Here is a 26,632-nt window from a genome sequence, read left to right as displayed (position 1 = left end):
TTGTAAGGTTTAGTTTGTACACTGTGTGCAGAATTATTAGGCATGTTGATAATCTGGTCATATTTTTTTTTTACCAAGCACATTTTACCAATTCCAAACCACAACAATCTTAATAACTACTATTAATTTTGTATTTAATCATTTGTAAGTGATATATAACTGTCCGTGAAGGCTGGAAGTGAAAAACTCCTTATATTCAGGTGTGCATAATTAGTAGGCATGTTTTCTTTTACAGCTAAAATGAGCCAAAAAAGATATTTAACCCAGACTGAAAAATCCAAATTGTTAAATGCCCATGAGAAGAATGCAATACTAATGCATTACAAGAATTTGCAAAGTTAAGGCTTGACCATTGGACAGAGAAATGTTTGTTGAGTCTGCATGGTCAGAAAAAACAGGTGGAGAAGAAAAGATGCATGTTAACTGCAAAAGAATTAGGAATTAAGGTGAAGAATTAGGTGTGACACCATCAGGAACCGTTTAGTCTCCAGCGCCACCATTTTCCAGAACTGCAACCTACCTGGAGTCTTCAGAAGTACAATGTGTCAGGCTCTCAGAGACTTTGCTTGGTAAAAAAATCCTAAAAAATGCCCCTAATAATTCTGCACACAGTGTAGTTCTAATCTACTTTTATTAGTTTATTTATTTGAGTACTTCAAGCTAAACAAAAATGAGAAATGTTACCTTGGCAACTAGATGAAATAAATAAGTTTCATTTTAATTCATGTTTGATTAATCATTTTACTTTTGTTAGGGTACAAACTTTGTACTTTGCAAAGGTAATAATATACTAACTTTTTTAAATCTAATTAATTATATAAGTTCTTTGCTTTCTTACTTTATTTTTTATTATTTATTGTAAAATTCTTGTGCTGAGATCTCATTTCTCATTACACTGAATATAAGGGTTGAATGATGCTATCATATGTTTATCTAGTTAGATTCTCAGTCAGCAAATATAAATAAATAATTTAAAATGGTTGCTTATATTACGCAACAACAGGTAAACAAACCTGCTGTTAAATCACTTAATTGTGTACAGTTGAAATCAAAAGTTTACATACACCTTGCAGAATCTGCAAAATGTTAATTATTTTACCAAAATAAGAGGGATCATACAAAACACATGTTGTTGTTTTTTTATTTACTGCTGACCTGAATAAGACATTTCAGGTAAAATATGTTTACATATAGTCCAGAAGAGAAAAATAATAGTTGAATTAATAAAAATTACCCTGTTCAAAATTTTACATACGCTTGATTTTAAATACTGTGTCATTACCTAAATGATCCACAGCTGTGTTTTTTTGTTTAGTGATAGTTGTTCATGAGTCCCTTGTTTGTCCTGAACAGTTAAACTGCTGCTGTTCTTCATAAAAATCCTTCAGGTCCCACAAATTTTTTGGTTTTTCAGCATTTTTGTTTATTTGACCCCTTTCCAACAATGACTGTATGATTTTGAGATCCATCTTTTCACACTGAGGACAACTGAGGGACTCACATGCAACTATTACAGAAGATTCAAACACTCACTGATGCTCCAGAAGAAAAAACAATGCATTAAGAGCTGGGGGGTGAAAACTTTTGAAATTGACAATCGGGGTAAATTTATTTTGTCTTCTGAGTAGTATCTCCTATAGCTTATCTGAAAAACATCACCGGACCCTTACTGGACCCCCTGCAGTTTGCTTACCAAGCAAACAGGTCCGTGGATGATGCAGTAAACATGGGACTGCACTTCATCCTGCAACATCTGGATAAATCAGGGACTTATGTGAGGATCCTGTTTGTGGACTTCAGTTCGGCCTTCAACACTATCATCCCAAACCTACTCCTGCCCAAATTAACTCAGCTCTCTGTGCCTACCTCCATCTGTCAGTGGATCACCAGCTTCTTGACAGACAGGCAGCAACTAGTAAAGCTGGGAAAATTCTCATCCAGCACCCGCACAATCAGCACTGTTCTGAAGTTTGCAGACAACACTACACTTATCGGCCTCATTCAGGATGGCGATGAGTCTGCCTACAGACAGCTGAGCGAATTATTGGCACAACCCTTTCTACTCTCCAAGAACTGTACTTATCCAGAGTGAGCAAAAAGGCTGGCAAAATCACTCTGGACCCCTCACATCCAGCACACTCCCTCTTTGAACTGCTGCCGTCTGGTCGATGCTACAGAGCACTGAGCACCAGAACGGCCAGGCACAGGAACAGTTTCTTCCCTCAAGCAATCCATCTCATGAACACTTCACAATAAATGTGGAACACACAGCACTATTATACATTCACTTATCCAGTTATTTATTTAACACACATACTTATTTCCAAATTTGCACCTTGCGTACATAGTAACTTGTTTATTTTGTATATTGTAAAGTTATTGTTATTTTGCACATTGTCTGTCTTGCATAACTGTATATTGTTCTTTTTATTGTCTGTTATCGTGTCTGGTCCTGTCACTGTCATTCACCGTCATGCACTGTGGAGCTTCTGTCACTACAACAAATTCCTAGTATGTGTGAACTATTTTCATTCTATTCAAAAGTTTTCACCCCCGGCTCTTAATGCATTGTTTGAACCTTCTGTAATAGTTGTATATGAGTCGCTCAGTGTGAAAAGATGCATCTCAAAATCATACAGTCATTGTTGGAAAGGGTTCAAATACACAAAAAATGCTGAAAAACCAAAGAACTTGCGGGACCTGAAAGGTATTTCAGAAAAACAACAGGCGGTTTAAATGTTCAGGACAAACAAGGAACTCATGAACAACTAACACAAAACAAAAAACACAGCTGTGGATCATTCAGGTAACAACACAGTATTAAGAATAAAGCATGTGTAAACTTTTGAACGGGGTCATTTTTATAAATTCAACTATTATTTTCTCTTGTGAACTACGTGTAGACGTCTTTATGTGAAATATATTATTCAGGTCAGTACTACGTAAAAAATTAACATGCATTTTGTATGATCCTTCTTATTTTGGTAACATTTTGCAGATTCTGCAAGGTGTATGTAAACTTTTGACCTCAACTGTAAATGGCCTTCCATCATAAAAAAGCCATTACACTATTGCAAATATACCCTTCCTCTGTTTTCATATGTGCACTGCAGATTTGTGTGAAGTTTTGTGAAAAACCAATGCACTTTGTTCAAAACCCATAAATATGATGCAATATATACATATTCTATATGGAACTGAATCAGCTGTATTGAAACAAATGCAGAAATGCACTAAATCAAATGATTTGTGCATGCACAAATAGCACAGTATGCCACCAAAAATCATACAAAACCAAGAAAGACATGCAAAAGCAACCCAAAACAGCACATTTAGCTAATACTGCAGCTCTACTGTGCATTCATCACATATTTGTAGACACAGACAATCAGGAAAAGGAAATATTCTCATAATCAAAGGTACATCTCTTGACATATCAGATATCTGAGAACATTAGTCCTCGTCCTTTCTGTTGCGTAAGTGTGCATGAATGTGGAACATGTTTGCTCTGGACGGCTGGTGGGCAAAACAGGTTTTTTCAGAATGAGGAATGTTGGTATATTTTCATTTATACACAAAAACACACCCACCTGTCAGTATATAAGTAGCTGAGTTCTCAGGAAGCACTACCTGTCTTTCTGTCATCCCTCTGTAACACACCTGCTCATCTCTCTGTCGGTCCGTCTGTCCGCAATGAGCGCCTCCAACAACAACTTCAGCAGCCGCTCAATGGGCTCAAACTCCCGTGCCGGAGAACAAATACCCCGGCAGGGTAACTCCTATTTCGGGTTTGGGAATATGTCGCCGGCTGCGGCCCCCATCAGGCCTGTGTCTGTTAATACGAGCCTCCTAAATCCTGTGGATCTTCAGCTGGACCCAAACCTGCAGGCTGTGAAGATCCAGGAGAAAGAAGAGATCAAAGCTCTCAATAATCGCTTTGCCACCTTCATCGACAAGGTGAGAGCTTTCTCTAACTGTTTCACCCTGCTTACTGCTCATAACACAGTATATTACTGAGACAGTCACAATTAAATGTATTTTCAGACCTGTTTTTGAACTATCTATCTATCTGTATCATCTCAGTATGCTGTTTTGTTTGTACCATTTTTTCTTATTTTTTATTTCAGTCTCAACAGCCAGATGTGTTATTAACCTGTAGGAGAAAAGTATTATTTATTTATATATTTACTTATTTTTAATTATTATATATTGTTATTTCAGCAGCCAGATCTGTCAATCAGGAGAAAATATTTATTTAACATTAATTCAGAGTTTTGTCTTATTTTTTTATTCTATTCTGAGCAGCATTTGTTGTTAATCTGTAGAAAATTATTTATTTACTTGTTTGTTTGTATTTACATACGTACTGATTTATTTAATCTCAGCTGCCAGATTTGTTAATAACCTGTAGAAAAAAAAGAGAAAAATCTATTTATTTATTTATTTAAAATCATAGAAGCTTGTTAATTTATAGGAGAGAACTATTTTAATTTTATAATTTTTAAAAAATATTTTTAAAATTATTATTTTAAACTCAGCCGCCATCTCGGTTAACCCGTATGAGAGAAAAGTCACAAATAAGATATCTAATTTTTTTCTCCTTGATGGCAATGAGATAAAAATGAGAGCAAACAGAACAAGCTTTCTTATAAAAAGACTCAAACAATCTCGCACGTGTCTCCTATTGAGTATCAGCAGAGATGTTGCAAACTTCTCAGACTGGGTGATTTTCGGTTTGAACTTAGAACATTCTCATTCCATTCTTATAAGATCAAAAGATCTGAGCCGCTGTTCACATACACTTCATAGCTTTACACTTACTGTATGACAGCTATTGTCTATTGCATTTTATTACCCCTAAGGAACTTTAAGAGAAACATTAAAGTTGAAAGATGTTGTAAGAGCAACCTTTATGCATTCAAATATTCTCGCAGGTCCGTAAATTAGAGCAGGAAAACAAGATTTTGGAGACTAAATGGCAGCTGCTACAGAAAGAGTCCAAACCTGATTCTAAACTGCAGCCCATGCTGAAGTCCTACATCACTTCCCTGCGGGCACAGCTGGAGCGGGTGAACAAAGACAGAGAACACCTGGACGCCGAGCTCAGGAATGCCCACGCACAGGTTGAGGAACAAAAACGCAGGTCCGTAATCACACACTTCGTCTTCTGTCTTGAGCCTGACTTTAAAGTAGACATTAGTGTTCAGTTTCATGCTATCAATAGCACAGAGCAAAGTCTTAATATTAGTCTCAGTATTCTTGAAGTTAGTCAGTATTCAATATTATTTTAGATTTATATGTAAACCTATGTAAACATCAACATTCCTTGCATTCATTTACCGTGATAACAACAGTTTCAGCCAAAATACCATGTCATATCATGTAGCTACTATAGTAGTAGTTCACTTGACAATACATGTAGTATGGCAAGAAATGCACATTATAAAATGCTAAAAATAAGTGTTAATTATTATTATTTTTATTTTTTTCTTTTACTGCAGTAAAACTGGACATTTGTTTTTTATGGAAGCCCATTTCCGCCACTGAATAAAAAATACAAAAGGTTATTGCATTATTTTTTTCCACAGAATTGTGTGATATAAACTCTAAATTGTGACTTTTTTCAGTATTGCATGATATAAACTTGCAATTGCAATTTTTAAAGTCAGAATTGCGAGATATAAAAATCTAAATTGTGACTTTTTCTTTAGAATTGCATGACATAAACTCACTATTCTGACTTTTTTCTCAGTATTGCGTGATATAAACTCACAATTGTGATTTATAAAGTCAGAATTGCGTGATATAAACTCGTAAATGCGATTTATAAAGTCAGAATTGTAAGATATAAACCCACAATTCTGACTTTTTTCTCAGTATTGCGTGATATAAACTGGCAATTGTGATTTATAAAGTCAGAAATGCGTGCCATAAAATCACAATTCTGACTTTTTCCCCTTAGAATTGCGTGATATAAACCCACAATTCTGACTTTTTTTCTCATAATGGCATGAACTCACAATTGCAAGAAATACATTTTGAATTGCAATTTTGAGGGGGAAAAAGACTTTCTCAGAATTGCAAGTTTATATCTCACAATTCTGACTTAATAACTCGCAGTTTATGAGAAAAAAGTCACAATTTCAAGATATAAACTCACAATTCTGAGAAAATAAGTCAAAATTGTAATCTCACAGTTCTGACTTTATAACTCGCAACTGCAAGTTTATATTTCACAATTCTGAGAAAAAATTCAGACAATTGCGAGAAAAAAGTCGGAACTGCAAGATACAAACTTGAATTTGCGAGAAAAAAGAATTGCGAGTTTTCATCTCACAATTCTGAGAAAAAAACTCATAATTGCAAGATTTAAAATTGCAATTGTAAAAAAAAAAAAAAGGCCTGAATTGTGAGATAAAAATTCGCAATGCCTTTTTTTTTTTTTATTTGTTCAGTGGTGGAAACAGGCTTCCATCGGTTTTACACATCACTATCATCAAAAAAGAAAATAAAACAACAGAGAGATTCTGAATCATTTTTACATGGTTTGAAGATCCAATACTCTACTGTATTATTAATACTACTATATTAATACAGTAATATTACTATATTATTAATTAACAGTTAAAAAACTGTTTATATGACAGTGTCATATCCACCATTATACTATTAAAATAATTTATTTAATGTAATGAATATAATTATTAATACATCAATATTTTTTATTAATATAAGTTATGTAATTTTGAATAAGCTTTTATTTTTGCATTTTCAGCTTTTTAAGTGCTTTTTTTTGTTTTTGTCTTTGTCTTTTTTAAGTGCTATTTAATTTTATAAGATTTCTATATATTGCTTATAATATTTTTAGCACTTCAGCTTATTTTATTTCAGTTAGTTCTGGTTTATTTTCATTTAACTTTAAATTTTCATTAATTTTTTACACACAGACACACACACACACATATAGATAGATAGATAGATAGATAGATAGATAGATATTCTATATCTATCTATCTATCTATCTATCTATCTATTTACATATATACATACAATTTATATACAAGAGAATTGTATGATAAAATGAAGTTTCCTTCAACAGATATGAAGATGAGATTAACAACAGAAACACGGCTGAAAATGAGTTTGTTCTTCTGAAGAAGGTGAGAGGAAATCTATTGTAGAAGATAAATGTGCAAATAATGATAATATGCCAAGGATCCACCAAGCTAACAAGTATAAATGTCCTCCTAACAGGATGTGGATGCTACATACTTGTGTAAAAATGACTTGGAAGATAAAATAGCAGCAATCCTGGACGACCTGAAATTTTTCAAGAGCTTCTATGAACAGGTAATGAAAACTCACACACATTAATGAAACTGAGATTAATCAGCGGACTTTACTTCACCTCTCTTTCTCTGTAGGAGCTGCATGAGCTGCAGCATGACGTGAAAGACATGGACGTTGTGGTGCAGATGGACAACAGCAGGCATCTGAACATGGAGAAGATCCTTGAGGATGTGAAGAGACAGTATGAGGAGATTTCAGCATCCAGCCGAAAGGAAGCTGAGGCCTGGTATAAGAACAAGGTGAAGATCACAGCTCTGACCTTTTGAGATCGCTCCTGAAACACTAGAGGCGAAACATGAGATTATTGAGGCTTTTTCTCAGGTGAAAAGTTAGAGTAACTATTAGAGCCTTAAGCAAATGTCTCTATTTACCCTAATTTAATCTTTACAAAGAACAATTGAGCTGTTATTTTCTGAATGTTCTCATGTTTTAAACTAATGTAGTGACAGACTTTAGACTTTCGAAACTGCATTGCATATTATACACATGCATGTATTAATTTCTAAGTAGCTGACATTAAATTTTAAGTGGTTTAATGCGGGGTTTTCAATCTTTTAGATGCCACAGAAACCATGCAAGGGAACCCATCTCAAAATTTAAAACAGCATCTCAAAATTTAAAAGGCAGCTGTATATTTTAATGCATAAAGACTTGTTTGTTTAATTTAATTTTAGATTTATTTAATTTTCTGACCCCAGTTTAAAGATTAAAAGTGACATGCTATAATTCACCCAAAACTATTTAAAGCAATGCTTTTTTTCTGTAATTAATATACAAAAAAATTACATACAAAATTTGCGTTGTTAAAAATGAATTTGTCTTACCACATAACCATTCAAAATTCAGCACCTAAAATATATTCATAATTGTGTATAAAACATATTAATAATGTCATAATTGTGCATATACCTGTGTTTTTCTCCACAGTTTGACTTGATCTCATCAGAGGCTAAGAAGTGCAACACTGAGCTGAAAGACAATAAAGGTGCAATAGCTGATTTGACAAGGCAGATAGCGCGACTGCAAAATGAGATTGACTCAGCTAAAGTACAGGTAATATAATACTCTACATCTGTTCATTATGGCAAATATTGGTTTTGCTGCTGAACACCAGGACAACAATGGGCATTCATTGTAAATGCATGTAAACAGTTTGTACAGTGACACTTTACCACAATATTAACTCTCTGATATCATTTAAGCGTCATCACTTAGAGGAGCAAATCCAAGAGACGGAGCGTTGCGGTGAGGAGGCGGTGCTTGACGCCAAAAAACAAATCAAATCACTAGAGGACGCACTGCAGAAAAACAAACAAGAAATGGCCAAACATATTCGTGACTACCAGGAGCTGATGAACGTCAAACTGGCTCTGGATATTGAGATTGCCACCTACAAGAAACTACTGGAAGGAGAAGAGAACAGGTGAAACTGTAAAGCTTATGCTATTAACTTACCATGAAAGCATTTGATTTATATTTACACTGACCAAAATTATAAACGCAACACTTGTTTTTGCCCCCATTTTTCATGAGCTGAAATCAAAGATCTAAGACTTTTTCTATGTACACAAAAGGCCTGTTTCTCTCAAATATTGTTCACAAATCTGTCTAAATCTGTGTTAGTGAGCACTTCTCCTTTGCCGAGATAATCCATCCACCTCACAGGTGTGGCTTATCAAGATGCTGATTAGACAGCATGATTATTGCACAGGTGTGCCTTAGGCTGGCCACAATAAAAGGCCACTCTAAAATGTGCAGTTTTACTGTATTGGGGGGTCTGGGGTGACCACCATTTGCCTCACGCAGTGCAACACATCTCCTTCGCACAGAGTTGATCAGGTTGTTGATTGTGGTCTGTGGAATGTTGGTCCACTCCTCTTCAATGGCTGTGCGAAGTTGCTGGATATTGGCAGGAACTGGAACACGCTGTTGTATACGCCGATCCAGGGCATCCCAAACATGCTCAATGTCCAGTGAGTATGCTGGCCATGCAAGAACTGGAATGTTTCCAGCATCCAGGAATTGTGTACAGATCCTTGCAACATGGGGCCGTGCATTATCATGCTGCAACATGAGGTAATAGTCGATGCTCGGTATCTCTGTGCATTCAAAATGCCATCAATAAAATGCACCTGTGTTCGTTGTCCATAACATATGCCTACTCATACCATAACCCCACCGCCACCATGGGCCACTCGATCCACAACGTTGACATCAGCAAACCGCTCACCCACACGACGCCATACACGCTGTCTGCCATCGGCCCTGTACAGTGAAAAACGGGATTCATCTGTGAAGTGAGCACCTCTCCAAAGTGCCAGACGCCATCGAATGTGAGCATTTGCCCACTCGAGTCGGTTACGACGACGAACTGCAGTCAGGTCGAGACCCCGATGAGGACGACGAGCATGCAGATGAGCTTTCCTGAGACGGTTTTTGACAGAAATTCTTTGGTTACGCAAACCGAATGTTGCAGCAGCTGTCCGGGTGGCTGGTCTCAGACGATCTTGGAGGTAAAGATGCTGGATGTGGAGGTCCTGGGCTGGTGTGGTTACATGTGGTCTGCGGTTGTGAGGTCGGTTGGATGTACTGCCAAATTCTCTGAAATGCCTTTGGAGACGGCTTATTTTAGAGAAATGAACATTCAGTTCAACAGCTCTGGCAGACATTCCTGCAGTCAGCATGACAATTGCACGCTCCCTTAAAACTTGCGACATCTGTGGCATTGTGCTGTGTGATAAAACTGCACATTTTAGAGCGGCCTTTATTGTGGCACCTGTGCAATCATCATCTTGATATGCCACACCTGTGAGGTGGTTGGATTATCTCGCCAAAGGAGAAGTGCTCACTAACACAGATTTAGACAGACTTGTGAACAATATTTGAGAGAAACAGGCCTTTAGAGTACATAGAAAAAGTCTTAGATCTTTGAGTTCAGCTCATGAAAAATGGGGCAAAAACAAAAGTGTTGCGTTTATAATTTTGGTCAGTGTATATTATTGCTTTAGTATATTACACATTTTATTATAAAAAATGATTGATTTTTTTATTGCAATGCATTAACCCATTTAATCCCAAATTTTTCCCAGACATGGTCGTTCACAGTTGTGACCGGTGGGATAATGTGTGTACTAAATTAAAATAATTTATCTTAACTTTACTTTTGTGTTACCTAATAAATCTTTTAAATCCACTCATTTGAAAAAAGTAACTCAGATATTTTCTTCTAAATTAAAAAGTAATCCGTTACTTTACTAGTTACTTAGAATAATATATTATACTAATAGTATTACGTCACTCTTATTACTTGTAATGCGTTACCCCTAACACTACTTTTGGATTTATATTGTATACCTAAGTTCACTGTTATCCCACCAGTCACTACTGTGAACATCAACATGTTTACTCAATCTATGACCACACTCAACAAAAGTGAATTCATATATTGATACTAGACACCTTAAAGATAATGTGTACCAAAAATCTTCGTCGTATCTTAATGTTAACATACTTCACTAGCCTTTTCTGTAGCTATATCATTATATAAATTATGAATTAAATAAAATAAGTGGTCAAATAGGTATAAATAAAAATTAAGAGGGTTTCAGGTAGTTAATCTGACCTCTCTCCCATCAGGCTTGGACGATAAACGCTAATGAACAGCAAGAATCCGACTGTCTACACATTCACTCAAGTCATGTCATCTCTGCTCGTCACTGCTGAATAAAGATTAGTGAGCAATTGACAACAAGAAGAAAAGAAAGTTCAATTCAGTTCTTTTTTCTTTTCTTTTTTAAATCGTTGACATCCTGCTTATGAATAAAATCATTTTGGGCTCTTTTATGAAGGTCAAATTAATACTATACTTTCTGTAATTGTTTTCTCTTTATGCATATACATTATAGATTTACTCTTATCCCAGATTCTGAATTTTAATCTGAACCTATTAAAATTCTAAAATGTAATTAAGAATTTAAAAATACATTTATAAATGAAAAACTTATGGATTATTTCATTTGTTTAATGCAGTGCAAAATCTAAAACTTTGAAGTGTGTATTGCATAACCCTGGTGAAAAAAAACAGCATATGCGGGTAAGTATGTTTTGATGCTGGGATGCTGGTTAGGTAGGTTTTGATGCTGGTTTATGCTGGTCCTTTGCTGGTTTATGCTGGTCATGTTGCTGGTCAAGGACCAGCATAAACCAGCAAAGGACCAGCTTAAACCAGCATCAAAACATACCTACCAGCTGTTTTTTTCACCAGGGAAGACTGCTGCAAATGCCTAAACATACGTGACAGTGTCATCTAAAGAATCTGAAGCATCTTGTCATCATCTGAGAAGAGCTGTGATTAGAGTCCAGACAGCTTTGCCCAGGTCATGGTTTAAAAGCAATACAGGGGTTAAGTGTGTTATTTTGTCTTCAAAAAGAGAAACAGGCCTGATAAGATTCCAAGGAAAGTAGCTAATGCTAAAACAACAACACCCCCTTAACACCTTATCCAAACATCTTTACAAATACTCACAACTGTGATGAAAGATAACATTTTGCCACTTTCTCATGTGATTGAATGATTCCTTTTTTCCGTGGGAACACAAACATAGTGCAAAATATACAGCTAAGCAACCACCTCCAAACCCAACCCAACAAGGTAACTGAAGCTGATTGCAAAATACAAATTAATATGCAAAATAAATAGCACATACATTGTATTCCTGTCACTAAAACGTAAAACGTAAAAGAAATGTGATGATGTAAGTTGGCTCTAGATGGCGGTGTTTAACTTCTCTTTGCTTCTGTGTTCGGATTCTACGAAATACTTGTACACTAGTTTTTTGGTTTCATATTCCCAGAGAGTTATTTAAGAAATTAGGAGGAATAGAGTGTCTGTTAAGATGTGATTTCACTGCTCAACGTCTCCCAGTTAAATTATCACAGTTTCACCAGCAAGTCTTGCTATATTGGAAGATTTTATATAAACATAATTTCACACCACATAATACACCACTATGGAATAACAGATACATTACAGTTAGAAACAAATCATTGTGTGATAAGGATTGGATGGAGAAAGGTATTTGGTCAGTGTCTCATTTAATGGAAAAGAGTGGTATTATATCATATGAGAGTTTCTGCATTAAATATTTAAGTTGTAATCGGGCTAAATTTGAATCGGTTGTTAAAGCTATCCCTAATTCTATTATTAGTCTAATTAAAGAAACTCTCTTTTACTCTAATACCATGACCTTATGTTTAACTCCACTGGTAATTGAAGGCTGTGAATTCAGAGAAGGTAAACTATCAAACAAAAATATTAGAAATATGTTTAACAATATTTCCTATCCTAGCATAGTTTACAGAAATTCAATTACTTACTATTTACAAAAAGATATCATTCATAGTCTCAGAACTAAATAATTTCCTTTATCTCCCAAAATTAAAGAAATTCATTTTAAAATCTTAAACGGAATATATCCATCCAGTGAGTACTTAAGACTTAGATTTGGATTTGATACTAACAAATGCATATTCTGTGATGATATTGAAACCACAGATCACTTGTTTTTTCATTGTATGTATGTAGATGCATTATGGTTGGATATCCATGACTGGCTTTACCCAAAGGTACGTAACCTTGATAGCTTCACCCTAAAGGACATTAGCTATGGACTTGTAATGAATAATAGTAAAGATGATCTTCTGGTAAATAACATCCCCATGTTGGGTAAATTCTATATACTTAAGTCAAAATACTTGAAAGTAAAACCAACCTTTTGTGCATTTCATAATGAGTTTATTCTGTATACAAAAGCCCTAAAGGTAATGAAAGGTAAAAATGCAGTAAATTTGTTTTCAATTATTATAGAATATGATTTACAAGAAAAACCCTAAAAGCCCCCCCGCATGGAGGTTTTTTTTTTTCTTTCTCTCTCCGTTCTCTTCTATTTTATTTGTATGCACCTGTTCTGTAGTAATATAATGATGTTTGATATTGCCGAGTTTTTTGTACATGAATGATTGTTCAATAAAAAAAAAAAAAAAATACTTGTACACTAGTGTTATTTAGTAAGATGCAAATATGAGTCTAAAACTACAACTTGTCATTTCGTAGTATGAAAATGTTCACTCTGGTTTGTGACTGTAAGTCACTCTCCTCAAATGCTATGTCTGATTGGAATAAATATAAAAAAATATATATTATAGTTGACACCTACATGAACACTTTACACCTGGTTGTGTAACTGTCATTCTCTTCAAGTCTTCCGTCAGGTTTAGACATATTCATGAAAAGAAAAAGTTTGCCATGTCTGAAGAGTAATGTTGTCCTAATGTCCTAATAGGATTTGCATTGCGTCACGATTTGACCAGTTACCCGGATGCGCAGCCGTAACGGCAATACTCGGATGTAAACAACAGCATGGCTAATTTATGCTAATTAAAGTTAATAGGTGGTAAAGATATGTACAAGCAGTATTAATTAAAATATTAGCCTAATATTTCACCTACCTGAGAGGAAATGATAAGAACAAACACAAATGTTGTCAAGATTCTTGCCCTGGAAATCCTGTTTCAGTTTGGCCAGTTTGGAGTGTTTTTTGCACTCTTCTGTTTAATTTGTTATAATGTTTGGCAGTCTATAATACTCCAAATGTTTTACCCGGTCTGATCGATTAATACAGCCCAAAACATGAAAATAATTCACCATTTTCGGCAGCAATAATCAGCAAAATATGTGAGTTTCATTCGGTTCAGTGGCGCCAATATGGCCGAATAATGATGTGTTGTAAAAACACTCTATATCCCTTCAGTGTTTAAGGGTACTGTACTTCGCCATGACTGGTATCAGTACTGTTCAATGCATTGATCTCTATAAAGCAAAACCTCAGTTTAAAGTGGGTCAATAAACACTTTTTTTTTAATAAACATGACTCAATATAACATTGCGACTACAGTAAAAGAGCTTTTACTGTTGTAAAACCACAGATTTATCAGCATTAATGAACTGAAGGTGTCAGAAAAAAAGCACAAACCACATGCCATTATTGTCATGTGGTGAATTTGACGAATGTGAAACAGCTGCTGTCAGTGATGCATTTTTTTATTGAACATATTGTACAAAATATCCATCTACAATAGCTACAATACCTAACTAATAAATGCAAATGAACAAGTATTAAACAAGGCACATATCAGGCAAACAGATACAAAATACTAATACAAATTAGGTATAAGCAGGGGTTTCTTCATTCATCTTTACATAAACTGAGTTCTCTTATTATTCCAAGAAGTTTCTGGGCCTTTTTACTTTTCACATATTCCAGTGATGGAACGTAACTTTAAAAAAAAAAAAAACGTTAAATAAATGAACAATAATAAACAGTAATGAACACCATGCGAATATTTAAAAATGCTACAAGCAAACAACTACATTACATCTGCATTTAAAGCTTGAATATTGCTTTCATTGCTTCAGCACAACAGCTAAACTTTCCAGAGGATGGATGTTTTTGAAGACTATACTGAGGGGGTTTTGAATAGAGGTGTGTAAGACAGGGGAAGGGTGTCATCATGAGGGGTGTGATGCCTTACATCCTCCAAAAAGTTGTTCGGTCAAACAGTCAAGGAGTCCAGAAATGTCTCATCCTGTAAATGGTAAGTGAGATCTGAAATTTCACACAGTAAGCTTCCACACTTTTGTCTCGCTGGTGTCTCTGGGAGGATTGTTGTTGGCTTTGTGAGGAATGCTGCTGTTATCAGTGGGAGGAGTGGAACTGCTTACACACACCACATCCAAAGAAAACAGGGGGTAATCCCCATGTGTGACTCCTAATTTCTCCCAGCCCCACCTGTTTCTTGCAGAAAACAGCACAGAAGTGCTTGCAAGATGAATACACATTACATTACAAATATACAGAACAGTTCATATGATCAGATTATGAACAAGACTATAGGCCACGTATGGGTGTGTGAAAATGTGGCTAATTTGTTACATGGGTAGCTGTAATATTCTGTCGTGGTTCTAGTAATATAGCTTAGCTTTGTTGTTGGGTCTCTTAATTATATTAGAGAGTAGAATGAGCCGTAACAACACTTACAGACAGAAACTTGGCTCAATCACTAAATAAATATGAATATACACCTTGTAATCAGATAATCTGATTAGATGAACCACATATATTCTGGCTAGGCAGTCCAGAGTCTTGAAGACAAGTCATCAAGCTAAAGACAATACACAATATGTGACCCTGGACCACAAAACCAGTCTTAAGCCGCTGGGATATATTTGTAGCAATAGCTAAAAATACATTGTATGGGTCAAAATAATCGATTTTTCTTTTATGCCGAAAGTCATTAGGATATTAAGTAAAGATCACGTCCTATGAAGATATTTTGTAAAATTCCTACTGTAAATTCCTACTGTAAAAAATAAAAAACACAATTTGTTGAGTCATCTTAAAATAATCTGTTACTCTGCTGCCTTAAAATTTTAAGCTCAGTCAACTCAAATAAGTTTAGTCAACTTGAAATGTTAAGTTGTACTAAGTAACAACTTAGATATTTGTGTTTGCTAAACGTAACAGATGGGTAAGTAACCCAGCTGCCTTCAAATTTTAAGTTGATTCAACTCAAATATCTAAGTTGTCACTTAGTATAATTTAACATTTAAGTTGAATAAACTTTTTTTTTGAGTTGACTGAACTTAAAATTTTAAGGCAGCCAGGTTACAAATTATTTTAAGTTGACTCAACAAATTGTTTCGTTAGAGTGTTTTTTAGAGTGTTTAGTTACATCCTCAGAAGAATCTCAGCATTTGAATAGTTATAGATATCAGATGTGTCCTAGCATCTCAAAGCAGCTAGATATGATTGTTACACCAGTAAGGTGTTGAATCAAAATCTTCCAAAATATTTGCAAAGACTGGTGAAATAGTGGTTACATTGTTAAACCCAAAAAATAGCTGGTAGCATTGACCAAAGCCCATTAGCAACATAAATTACTAAAAACCATTGTTGTCCAGTTTCACATGTCACTGAACTGACAAAAATAACCTGATGAAATCTTTCTCAGAGTCTGAGACAAAATAATTTCTCATTCAGCTGTAGTTTTTCAAGCTGATAAAAACTATATCAAGATTAAAATTCCCCCAAATTATTAACAGATATAAATATAGCATATAAATATGTATAAACCCACCCCAGGCTTTCTTGGAGGGTTTTAGGCTGCAAATCAAGATTCACACCGGCTTTGAGCCTAGCACTCTCTGCTCATGCTGCATCTTTGCAGCTATCATAATAATAATTCAACAGTGAGATTAGTGTCCGCATCACATCTATTTACCCTACTGTTAGTGATGTGCTTCCCACACGCAAAAACAAACATCCTCAAATTTTGTTCAAACTTGTCCCTTTTTTTGCCCAGATTCTCTTTACCTTCACAGCAATTACGTCAGCATCTGTTTAATCTGACAAATATCTTTAAAAACTTTTAAAACATTTTCAACATTTTTTGAAAACCCTGTTTAACCCCTTAATTTTTTCTGTTGTCCTTAGGTTAAAATGAGAACACCTTTCGGCACTGTGATTGTATGTTTAGCAACTATTAATCATGTGTTACTGCTTTTGTTTACTGATCTTAAAATGCTCTTCCAACTGATGTCAAAGTTAATTATCTCATCTAGCTTAAAATCTGACCACTCCATAACTGTGGAAATGATAATGTTAGATCGCTGTCTCCATGCCTAGACAATTAAGATCCAGCCCCGGACGCCATATCCCGTCAGAAAATATCAGTTTGTCCAGTATCAGAACAACTCATCAGCAGAGTAGTCTCAAAGTACCCAAACCCTGTTAACAGGAGGTCTTGTCTGGTACCCAAAAATACCCAAAATACTATTAACACTCTTTTATCAGCCAAGAAGTTGACTGAGGAAAAACCAGTGAAAATAAACAGCAGAAGCAGGAGACGAAGTAATGATGATAAAAAGGAGCAGTTTATTGAATAGTCTTAGTTACGTATGTCTCAATCCATATTTTTAAATAGTTGTATCTCGGCCAAATATTGTTCTATCATAGCAAACCATGCATCAATGGAAAACTTATTTATTCAGCTTTCAGATAATTTAACAGAAATGTACCCTTATGACTGGTTTTGTGGTCCAGGGTCACATATACAGTTCACTTTGTTCATGCATTGTGATTGGCCTGGACCAGGGGTGTCGTCAGGGCTAATCATTAGGGGCTCAAACCCCGAAAGATTTTTCTTTAGCCCCGAATGCTTTTGTATCGCCCTATGATTTCTGAGGAATTCACTGCATTTGTCAAAGTTTGAATGAATGAATCAAAAGTTCGGTTTAGTTTGTAGACATTGTGGCAGAAATACATTACTATCATTCAGTAGAATGTACGTACCTACAGTACTACTACTATACTGTTGAAAAATGAATAAAACTTTGTTACACAATATTTTCTTAAATATAATCTTGTACATTTTAATAGTGCATCCCCTTTATTTATCAAAAATAAAGTTTAATTTTCATTAATTAAAAGATAAATTAATGTTATGCCTTTATTTCATAACCAGAAAAATTGAAATACACAACACAGAATTTCATAAGGCTGTTGTAGAAATAAATAAAAGTTGTTTTATGCATTTAAATAGACATGCTAAAACAAATTAGGTAACAATAAGGTGCATTTTAAACATATGTATACATTATAAGGTGAGAAAAAATAAAACATTTTATAGGGCCCTAAAATACCTTAATTTTTGATAAACTGACTTTAAATTGTATAAGTTTCATGTTTAAATTAATTAGACATCTTTTTTGATTAATAACATTAAATTTAACCACTAAAAAGGAGTCCTAAAAAATTAAAACAGAAAAAAACAGAATGTGGTAAAATTACCAGAATTTGGTAAAAAAATAAAAAAAAATAAAAATGGGTCTCTATTTTTGCATGCAAACATATATTTTTAAATGTATTATTGTATGTGTGTAATATATTTTTGTAAAGTTATAATTTTGTGATAATACTTTGACATGTTTGCTATTTGCAATGATTACAATTTACTATTTTTTTCATAGCGTAACAATGTTGTTTTGTGCTAAGGCAAAGTATCTGTCAAATGAACTAAAATCAAAAGCACAATATGACTTTGCTCACACAATGTTTTCAGAGTATCAGAAGAGGGGTGAGTCAGGTCATAAACCTTTTCTCTTTGTTCAGTTTGCACACTGAACATGGGTTAACTTGAGCTCTTATTTTTGAACTCTCAAAGTGCACCAGATTAACCTGCGTCTAACAAATGTTAGAGTATGATACGTACGTCATACATGCATCAAGTAGGATGTGAGCTTCCATCCACCACTACTAGCCCCTGATGTTGTCAAATCCTAGAAACGCCCCTGGCCTGGACCATAGACATTCCATCTGTTGATATTAGCACCCATATTTGGTTGCAGAGGCTATTATATGAAATAGCAGGACAGCTTTTTAAATAAGCAAGGCTACTTCTGACTCTAATGGATATGTGATGCAAAGTCACATACAAAATGCACCAAATGAAACCTGAGTTAAGTCTTGTCATTTCAGAGCAGAACACACACCAAAAGCCTTGTCTTTTGTCCAGACGACGAACTCTGTCATCGTGTCCTCCCCGAATCTCCTCAGATTACGATCAAAACACACAATTTGAGCGGACTCGGTCAGAACAACCGGCTGCCGTTTATGCAAGAACTGTTCATAATTGCGCGCAAGATTGTGCAAGAACTAAGTCACTCCCAGCCACTGCAGCCGTTCTGAAGAATCTGCGCTGGTTGGGTCAGATGACTGCTTTCGAAATTGCTCTCGCGGTACTTTGATGCCATACCATACGTCAAAGTGACGTGACGTCGGCGCTGTCTCAAGTCGGATACAATTTGTAAAAACTTGCATGCAGCAGGCACAACTTCAAGTCAGCCGCCGATCGGTCTGAGCAGCGCTGCATGAAGTCGAACACACCTCTGGACATCCGCAAACTTCAGGATTTCTCACGATTGTTGGGATCTGCAGCCATGCACAGCGAGATTTCATATGGTGAGCAAAAACAGCTTTGAGTTTGACACCTCTGACTGTTTGTTGTGTGGTATGATAAGTTTGCATAATAGTTTATGAGTTAAAATTCTAATACTATTGGCCACAGACTACTGGAAGGAATGGCATGAAGACATTCAGCAGAAGTAATGCATTCTAGGAAATAAAGTGTTCTTCCGCCCTGGAAGAATGTGGCTATAAACATTTTGAAACTTTAAAATTAGACTTTTGTCAAGCCAAAAGACACATTTAAAAAGTATTCAAATCTTAGATGTTTACTAAAATCTTTTTTATTATGTATTGAAACCCACAGTAGTATTTAAAATATCAGTAAGCTTAAAATCATAAAATGATCATTTAATGGGTTACAATTGGGATGTGGCTGTCCCAGACCCTAATCTCTAAACTTTAATTTATGAAAATAGCATTGAAATAATTTTAGCATTTTTTCCCTTTATGTTTTTAAAAATATCCTTTGAAAAAGTGAAGTTCAAAAAAATATTTGTTTTATGTTTTCTTTGTAAATGATTAAAACCTCATGTAAAAAATGTGTCGGGCACTACAGAAACAGTGTGTTTTAGTGCATTGGCTGAGACTGATTTTAACTACACCCCTATATTTAGGTTCAGGAAATATTATATTATAAATATATTTTAATTTGTTCAAAAGTATGAAAAATCTGTTTTTTTTTTCTATAATTTTTCTAACCATGTGCTGATTAGCATCTTTGAGCTAGGTTCAAAAGTACAATTGTCATTGCTGTAACAGTCACGACCGGAACATGTCGTCATCGTTTCGGCAGTGACAAAAGAGAACACATAATTCTTTATTGGGGGAAATGAACAAAATTTTAGTACAGTTATACAAATTAGTACTTTAGAGTGTTTTATTAGTCGCTACCAAAGCATTACTGTCACTACCAAAAATGTGCCATCAATACAGAAACATGGGATATTTAGTCAAAAATAAAGTATACTGAATTATCAACTAAGATGTTATGATAGTGTTTGGTTCAATGCATATTTAAACTAATGAATCCTTAAGTTTAAAATCAGTATAATTAACTTTTTGCCTTTGACAAAGTAAAATTGGAATTAAAATACAATGCAATTGTTGATATTGAATCAGTTGTTATTGATTTACCTCTGAAACCTTTTTAATAAAATAGAAAAATATATATTTACAAGGAAGATGTAAGCAAAATCTTAATCGGTCAATATAACGCTTCTTATTAAATTTTATATTACTGTGGTTTGGTAGTAACAAATTTGGGGAGAGGACAAATATTCCAAAACCTTCTGAAAATATAAAGTGAGAATTAACTGCACACTTACTAGAAATGTGTACCTTGGATATTATGCAGTTTGCATACATACAACATTTCTGAATTTTTTTTTTTAAGAACCATTTTTTTCAAAACCAATTCTGTAGAATGGCCCATATATAAATAATTATTATTAGAAATAATTAGAAATGAATGCACACCTGAGGTGGTGATCCCGTTACACCATTATTTTTCAGTAGTAGTAGAGTTACCGCACCTCAAGACATTCCAAAAGATAATGTTAGACCTAACAGAGACTTGACCCGTCGATACCAGACTAATGCAGTTAATAACGAAGTTATTAGAGAGAGAGAGAGTGAGATTAAACTAAAAATTACCTGAGTCTGTTCTAACAGCGAAACTTTTAAGTACATCTGATTCAAAAATGCCATTATTACCTCGCTACACTGTAAAAAACAATTTGTTGAGTCAACTTAAAATAATTTGTAACCTGGCTGCCTTAAAATTTTAAGTTCAGTCAACTCAAAAAAAAGTGTATTCAACTCGAAATGTTCAATTATGCTAAGTGACAACTAAGACATTTGAGTTGAATCAACTTCAGATTTTAAGGCAGCTGGGTTACTTACCCATCTGTTAAGTTTAGCAAACACAAATATCTAAGTTGTTACTTATTACAACTTAACATTTCAAGTTGACTAAACTTATTTTAGTTAACTGAACTTCAAATTTTAAGGCAGCAGGGTAACAAATTATTTTAAGCTGACTCAACAAACTGTTTTTTATTTTTTACAGTGTAGTGAGAAACGACAAGTACAGTAGCTTTGAACTATTTTGATAATAAAATTGTCATTTGTTTTTAGAGGAGAGAGAGTGGGAGAAAGAATGTGCTTTCCATACATAATAAAATGTAATTTTGATGCAAAAAAAATGGAAATAATTTGTTTTGATAACACTTTATTTTAAGGTGTCCTTGTTGTGCGTTACATGTACTTACTATTATAATATCAATTAATTATGCATAATTACATGCAAGTAACCGTAAGCCAAACCCTAATCCGAATAATTAATATTACTCAGTACTTAAAGGTATAATTACACTGCATCAAGGACACTTTAAAGTGTATTTGTTTGTTCAGTGACGTTGTAGGCTGTACTAAAGATCTTTAAAATAACATAAAATATCATTTGGCGATATGCAACACAGTCAAGACCTGCCTGGAACTACTTTAGACGTGTGTCTACCTGAAAATAATTGCACAGAACATTTGTCAGACAATCAGATTATAAACATACATTGAATTTCAGTTCCTTTTACAGTCAATTGTGAATTTCTGTTTGCTGCCTGAATTCAAAATAGTTTCTGAATGGATGGATGGATATATAAAACATCACATAGATGGATAAACATTTCTTTTTCCACAGATGTGCAGCAAATGCATAAGGAGACTTTGAGAAGCTCTGTGCTGAACTCAACTCTACCCAATTCTCTTTTGGGAGGTCAGCCTGTGGGAAAGGTGATTCAGAGAGGCCACTACACGCCCCTCTCAGTGAATGCATATGACGGCGACCGTGCACGGGTTAATAAAGCAGACTGGGAAGCTTTAGAGGATGTCATATCTCGAGAGTTTCCTCCAGGATCTGAAGGCCGACGACTGGTTCTGTATGGTGGTGTTGGAATGGGTAAGACTACCGCGGTAGAGAAGGTCATTTGGGATTGGACGGCAGGTACACGACTGCAACATTATACGCTCCTCATGCGAGTGCCTGTTTGGGAGCTGGCGACTCTTGAGGCGAAAGCAGAGAGTTTGCAAAGCATGTTGGGCCGCATATACACTCACATCTCCACAGAGATTCTCAGCGATGCTCTACGGCGGCCTCAGTCGTTGCTTCTTGTGCTTGATGGACTGGAGCAGTTGCAGCACCTTCTATGCACGCCATCATCCTCATCCATATGTGACGTACAAGAAGAAGCGACCGGCTCTGTTTTGCTACATAGTCTACTTCACGGATCTCTGCTTGCTGAAGCTTCGATGCTGATCACGTCCCGAGAGCCAGTCCAGTCTTTAAGATGCTTTGAGGTGGTTGGGTTCTCCCAGACCCAGAGGAGAACGTTTTTCCAGCAGTTCTTTAGCGAAGGAGGCCAAGCAGAGAGACTTTTTCGCCAATGTGAGCAGGTGTTGGGAGTGTACGAGCAGTGTTTTCGTCCGGCCTTCTGCTGGACGCTTTGCAATGTGTTTAAAACTCAGTTAGAGAGTAAAAACACCCCACCTGAGACTCTTACTCACCTGCTCTGCATTATTACACACATGCTCTTGCAGAACCAGAAAATGCATGCAGAACAAACCAGAGCACTTTTGACCAGTTTGGGAAAACTTCCTGACCAGTCTGGTCTGGGATCTTTTCTCCACCACCCTGTGCTTTCTGCTTTCTTGTGCATCAGTGGTGATGTCGCTTCCCCTGATACCACCTTCTCCTTCCTGTCTCCAGTGATGCAAGAGTTCTTATTGGCCGCCTCTTTTTATCTCGACCAATCCGTGCTGGAGATCTCAGACAAGCGCTCGGACCTCTACTACACATTTCTAGCAGGGCTGTCGGACTCAGTCCAGTGTAAACCGATAGAAGACTATGTGGGAAAGTTCGATGAAAGCCGAATGTCTGTGTTCTCTCAGTGGTTGGTGGGACATGCTTCTAGGGTGTTGCAAGATGGTGATGTAACGAAGCACTACTGTGTTTTTCGGCTTCTGCAACATGCACGCAACTCATCTCTGGTCAAAGAAAGCATTAGTAAGAGCCTGTTGAAAGCTTGGTGCTATCGCTCCATGCAGGAGCCCGACTGCGCTGCGCTGTCATATGTAGTGAGCTGCGTGGGAGAAATGGAGGACATGAACCTGTACAGAGCAGATCTAACAAGCGAACAGGCCGAGAAACTTATACCAGCATTACGGCTGTCGAAAAGCATTGGGTGGGTCTGATGTTTTAGATATGCACGTTGTATTAATAGATGCATTGCTTTAATTATTTCTTGCATAATACAAGCTTGTTCTTGCATAATAATAGCTTAAAGGAATATTTAGGGGTCAGTGCATTACAAAACCATTTAAAAGTTTAGGGTCGGTAATATTTTTTAAAAGTTTTTTTTAAAAACAGGCTGCATTTATTTGATTAAATATACAGTAAAAATACAGTAAAAATAGTAATATTGTCAAATATTATTTCAATTTCAATTATTTGTTTTATATTTGAGTATAGTTTAAGTTGTAATTTATTCCTGAGGTGCAATGTTGAATTTTCAGCATCATCACTCCAGTCTTCAATGTCACATGATCACTAATGTCTTTACTGTTGCATTTAATCATTTTAATGCATCCTTACTGAAACAAAGTATTAATTCCCGAATTCCTGTCAGTCTGTCGCAGAGTTGTCTCAGTTTGGCCGCCGTCACTCACCTGTCAACAGCGCTGGCTGATGGACGGACGGTAACGCTGGATCTTTCACACTCCAGATTGGAAAAAGAGTCGGTCAAAACCCTCTTCCATGCTCTCTCACGCTCCGCGCTGGAGTCACTCAAGTAAGACTGTTTTCTGCGTATGTTTCTATGTTCCAGTTATACCCAGTATACTAGTATTTGCATTGCTCTGACCATTCTTTGTAGATCCCAGCTTTGTAGATCCCCCACGATTGATCTATTGCAGGGGCATAGGTTTGATTTTGGCATTGGTTGGGGCATAACAGCAGACAACAGAAATTTAATTGTTTGATCAAAATTATTGCTAGGGACAATTTAGTAGTCGCTGGATAATGGTAGGGACATGTCATAGCATCCCTGCTAAATTCTGCACCCTTAAAAATCAACAAGCGTACAAATTTGTACATAATTTGTACACTGAACATTTGTATATAAACAAAACTGGCCCTAAACCTCTCTTTGATTGATCTAGATAAGTATATGGCAAATTCCAATCTGAATCAAATGATTCATAAACCCGCTTCGAAGTTCTTGTCTAAATCAAATGATTCGCAAAGTTCTGATCTGAATCAAATGATTTGTGAACCCGCTCCGAAGTTCTTGTCTAAATCAAATGATTCCTGATCCACGCTTCGCAGTCCCAATCTGAATAATAATTGGCGAACCATCATTGTAGATTGGAACTGGAACCGCTCTGAAGTTCTTATTTAAAATGATTTGTGAAGTTCCGATCTGAATCAAATGATTCGCGAACGTGCTTCGAAGTTCTTATCTAAATCAAATGATTTGTGAAGTTCCGATCTGAATCAAATTATTTGTGAAGTTCCGATCTGAATCAAATGATTTGTGAAGTTCCGATCTGAATCAAATGATTCACAAACCCTCTTCGAAGTTCTGATCTGAATCAAATGATTTGCGAACCCACTCCGAAGTTCTGATCTAAGTGAAATTATTTGTGAAGTTCCGATCTGAATCAAATGATTTGTGAATCCACTTCAAAGTTCTTATCTAAATCAAATGATTCGCAAAGTTCCAATCTGAATCAAATGATTCGCGAACCTGCTCCGAAGTTCCGATCTAAATCAAATGATTTGTAAAGTTCCGATCTGAATCAAATGATTCGCAAACCCACTCCGAAGTTCCGATCTGAATCAAATGATTTGTGAAGTTCCGATCTGAATCAAAAGATTTGTGAAGTTCCTAACTGAATCAAAAGATTTGTGAAGTTCCTAACTGAATCAAAAGATTTGTGAAGTTCCTAACTGAATCAAATGATTTGTGAAGTTCCGATCTGAATCAAATGATTTGTGAAGTTCCGATCTGAATCAAATGATTTGTGAAGTTCCGATCTGAATCAAATGATTTGTGAAGTTCCTAACTGAATCAAATGATTTGTGAAGTTCCGATCTGAATCAAATGATTTGTGAAGTTCCTAACTGAATCAAATGATTTGTGAAGTTCCGATCTGAATCAAATGATTCGTGAACCCACTTCAAAGTTCCAATCTAAATCAAATGATTCGCGAACCCGCTCCGAAGTTCCAATCTAAATCAAATGATTTGTAAAGTTCCGGTCTGAATCAAATGATTCGCAAACCCGCTCCGAAGTTCCAATCTAAATCAAATGATTTGCGAAGTTCTGATCTGAATCAAATGATTTGTGAAGTTCCGATCTGAATCAAATGATTCACAAACCCTCTTCAAAGTTCTGGTCTGAATCAAATAATTTGCGAACCCACTCCGAAGTTCTGATCTAAGTGAAATTATTTGTGAACCCGCTCCGAATTTCTTATCTAAATCAAATGAAACCCGCTCTGAAGTCCAGATCTAAATGAAGTGATTTGCGAACTGTGCACTGAAGTTCCAATCTAAACCAAAAGTTCTGCTCTAAGTCAAATGATTCGTGATACATGCTCCAATCCTGATTTGAATCAAATGATTTGTGATTATCTTCAGCGCTTCAGGACTTCAGAGTGGGTTTGCGAATCATTTGATTTAGATAGCCTATCTAAATCAAATGATTCGCAAACCCACTCTGAAGTCCCAATCTGAATCAAATGATTCACGATCCGAGCTCAGAAGTTCTGTTCTGAATCAAAAGAATCACAAACCTGCTCTGAAGTTCCTGTCTAAATCAAATGATTTGCGATATGCCCTCCGAAGTCCAAATCTGAATCAAATGATTTGCGATACGCGACCTGTTTGGAGCACTTCGAAGCAGTGAATGATTTTGTGACGCAATGATTTGAGATTTGAAAAGCTCCATTTTACCCATCATTATGTGCTTTTTAAAATCATTACAAGTAATGCAGGTAAGTCATGTGATAATGACAACATGGTGAATGTAGATTACATGCATACTATATAGAACATACTTTTTTAGCATTTTTTAAATTATATTATAATACTTATTCAAAATAAGTAGGTAGTAAAGAGAGCATGTGATTTCGGATGCAGC

General features: G+C 35.6%; 2 protein-coding genes across 2 annotated transcripts in view; both read left to right on the top strand.

Annotated features, from left to right (window-relative positions):
- Positions 1–3,621: 3,621 nt before the first annotated feature.
- Positions 3,622–13,272, top strand: si:dkey-222n6.2 (intermediate filament protein ON3). The gene is made up of 8 exons (XM_051118244.1): positions 3,622–3,957; positions 4,935–5,143; positions 7,100–7,160; positions 7,255–7,350; positions 7,425–7,589; positions 8,278–8,403; positions 8,553–8,773; positions 10,987–13,272. Exons 1-8 carry the CDS (start codon positions 3,694–3,696, stop codon positions 10,997–10,999), a joined length of 1,155 nt encoding a protein of 384 aa, XP_050974201.1. The 5' UTR covers positions 3,622–3,693; the 3' UTR covers positions 11,000–13,272.
- Positions 13,273–19,205: 5,933 nt separating this feature from the next.
- Positions 19,206–26,632, top strand: part of si:ch73-233m11.2 (NACHT, LRR and PYD domains-containing protein 12) — a 13,864-nt gene continuing 6,437 nt past the window's right edge. The window contains exons 1-3 of the mRNA XM_051117138.1: positions 19,206–19,427; positions 22,132–23,671; positions 24,116–24,277. Of these exons, the coding sequence (XP_050973095.1) occupies positions 19,337–19,427; positions 22,132–23,671; positions 24,116–24,277 (1,793 nt within the window). The 5' untranslated portion in view covers positions 19,206–19,336. The remainder of the gene's footprint in view (positions 19,428–22,131; positions 23,672–24,115; positions 24,278–26,632) is intronic.

The sequence above is a fragment of the Labeo rohita genome, chromosome 8 (assembly GCF_022985175.1).
Source record: "Labeo rohita strain BAU-BD-2019 chromosome 8, IGBB_LRoh.1.0, whole genome shotgun sequence".
Taxonomy (NCBI): Eukaryota; Metazoa; Chordata; class Actinopteri; order Cypriniformes; family Cyprinidae; genus Labeo; species Labeo rohita.
Note: the sequence above shows the minus strand (reverse complement) of the source record. Positions and strands in the feature narration are given on the sequence as shown.

Excerpts from the sequence above, each read along its gene's own strand:
- si:dkey-222n6.2 (XM_051118244.1), top strand. The coding sequence starts at position 3,694 with ATGAGCGCCTCCAACAACAACTTCAGCAGCCGCTCAATGGGCTCAAAC. Across the intron at positions 3,958-4,934 it reads TTGCCACCTTCATCGACAAG|GTCCGTAAATTAGAGCAGGA; the intron begins GTGAGAGCTTTC and ends ATATTCTCGCAG. Across the intron at positions 7,161-7,254 it reads AGTTTGTTCTTCTGAAGAAG|GATGTGGATGCTACATACTT; the intron begins GTGAGAGGAAAT and ends TCCTCCTAACAG.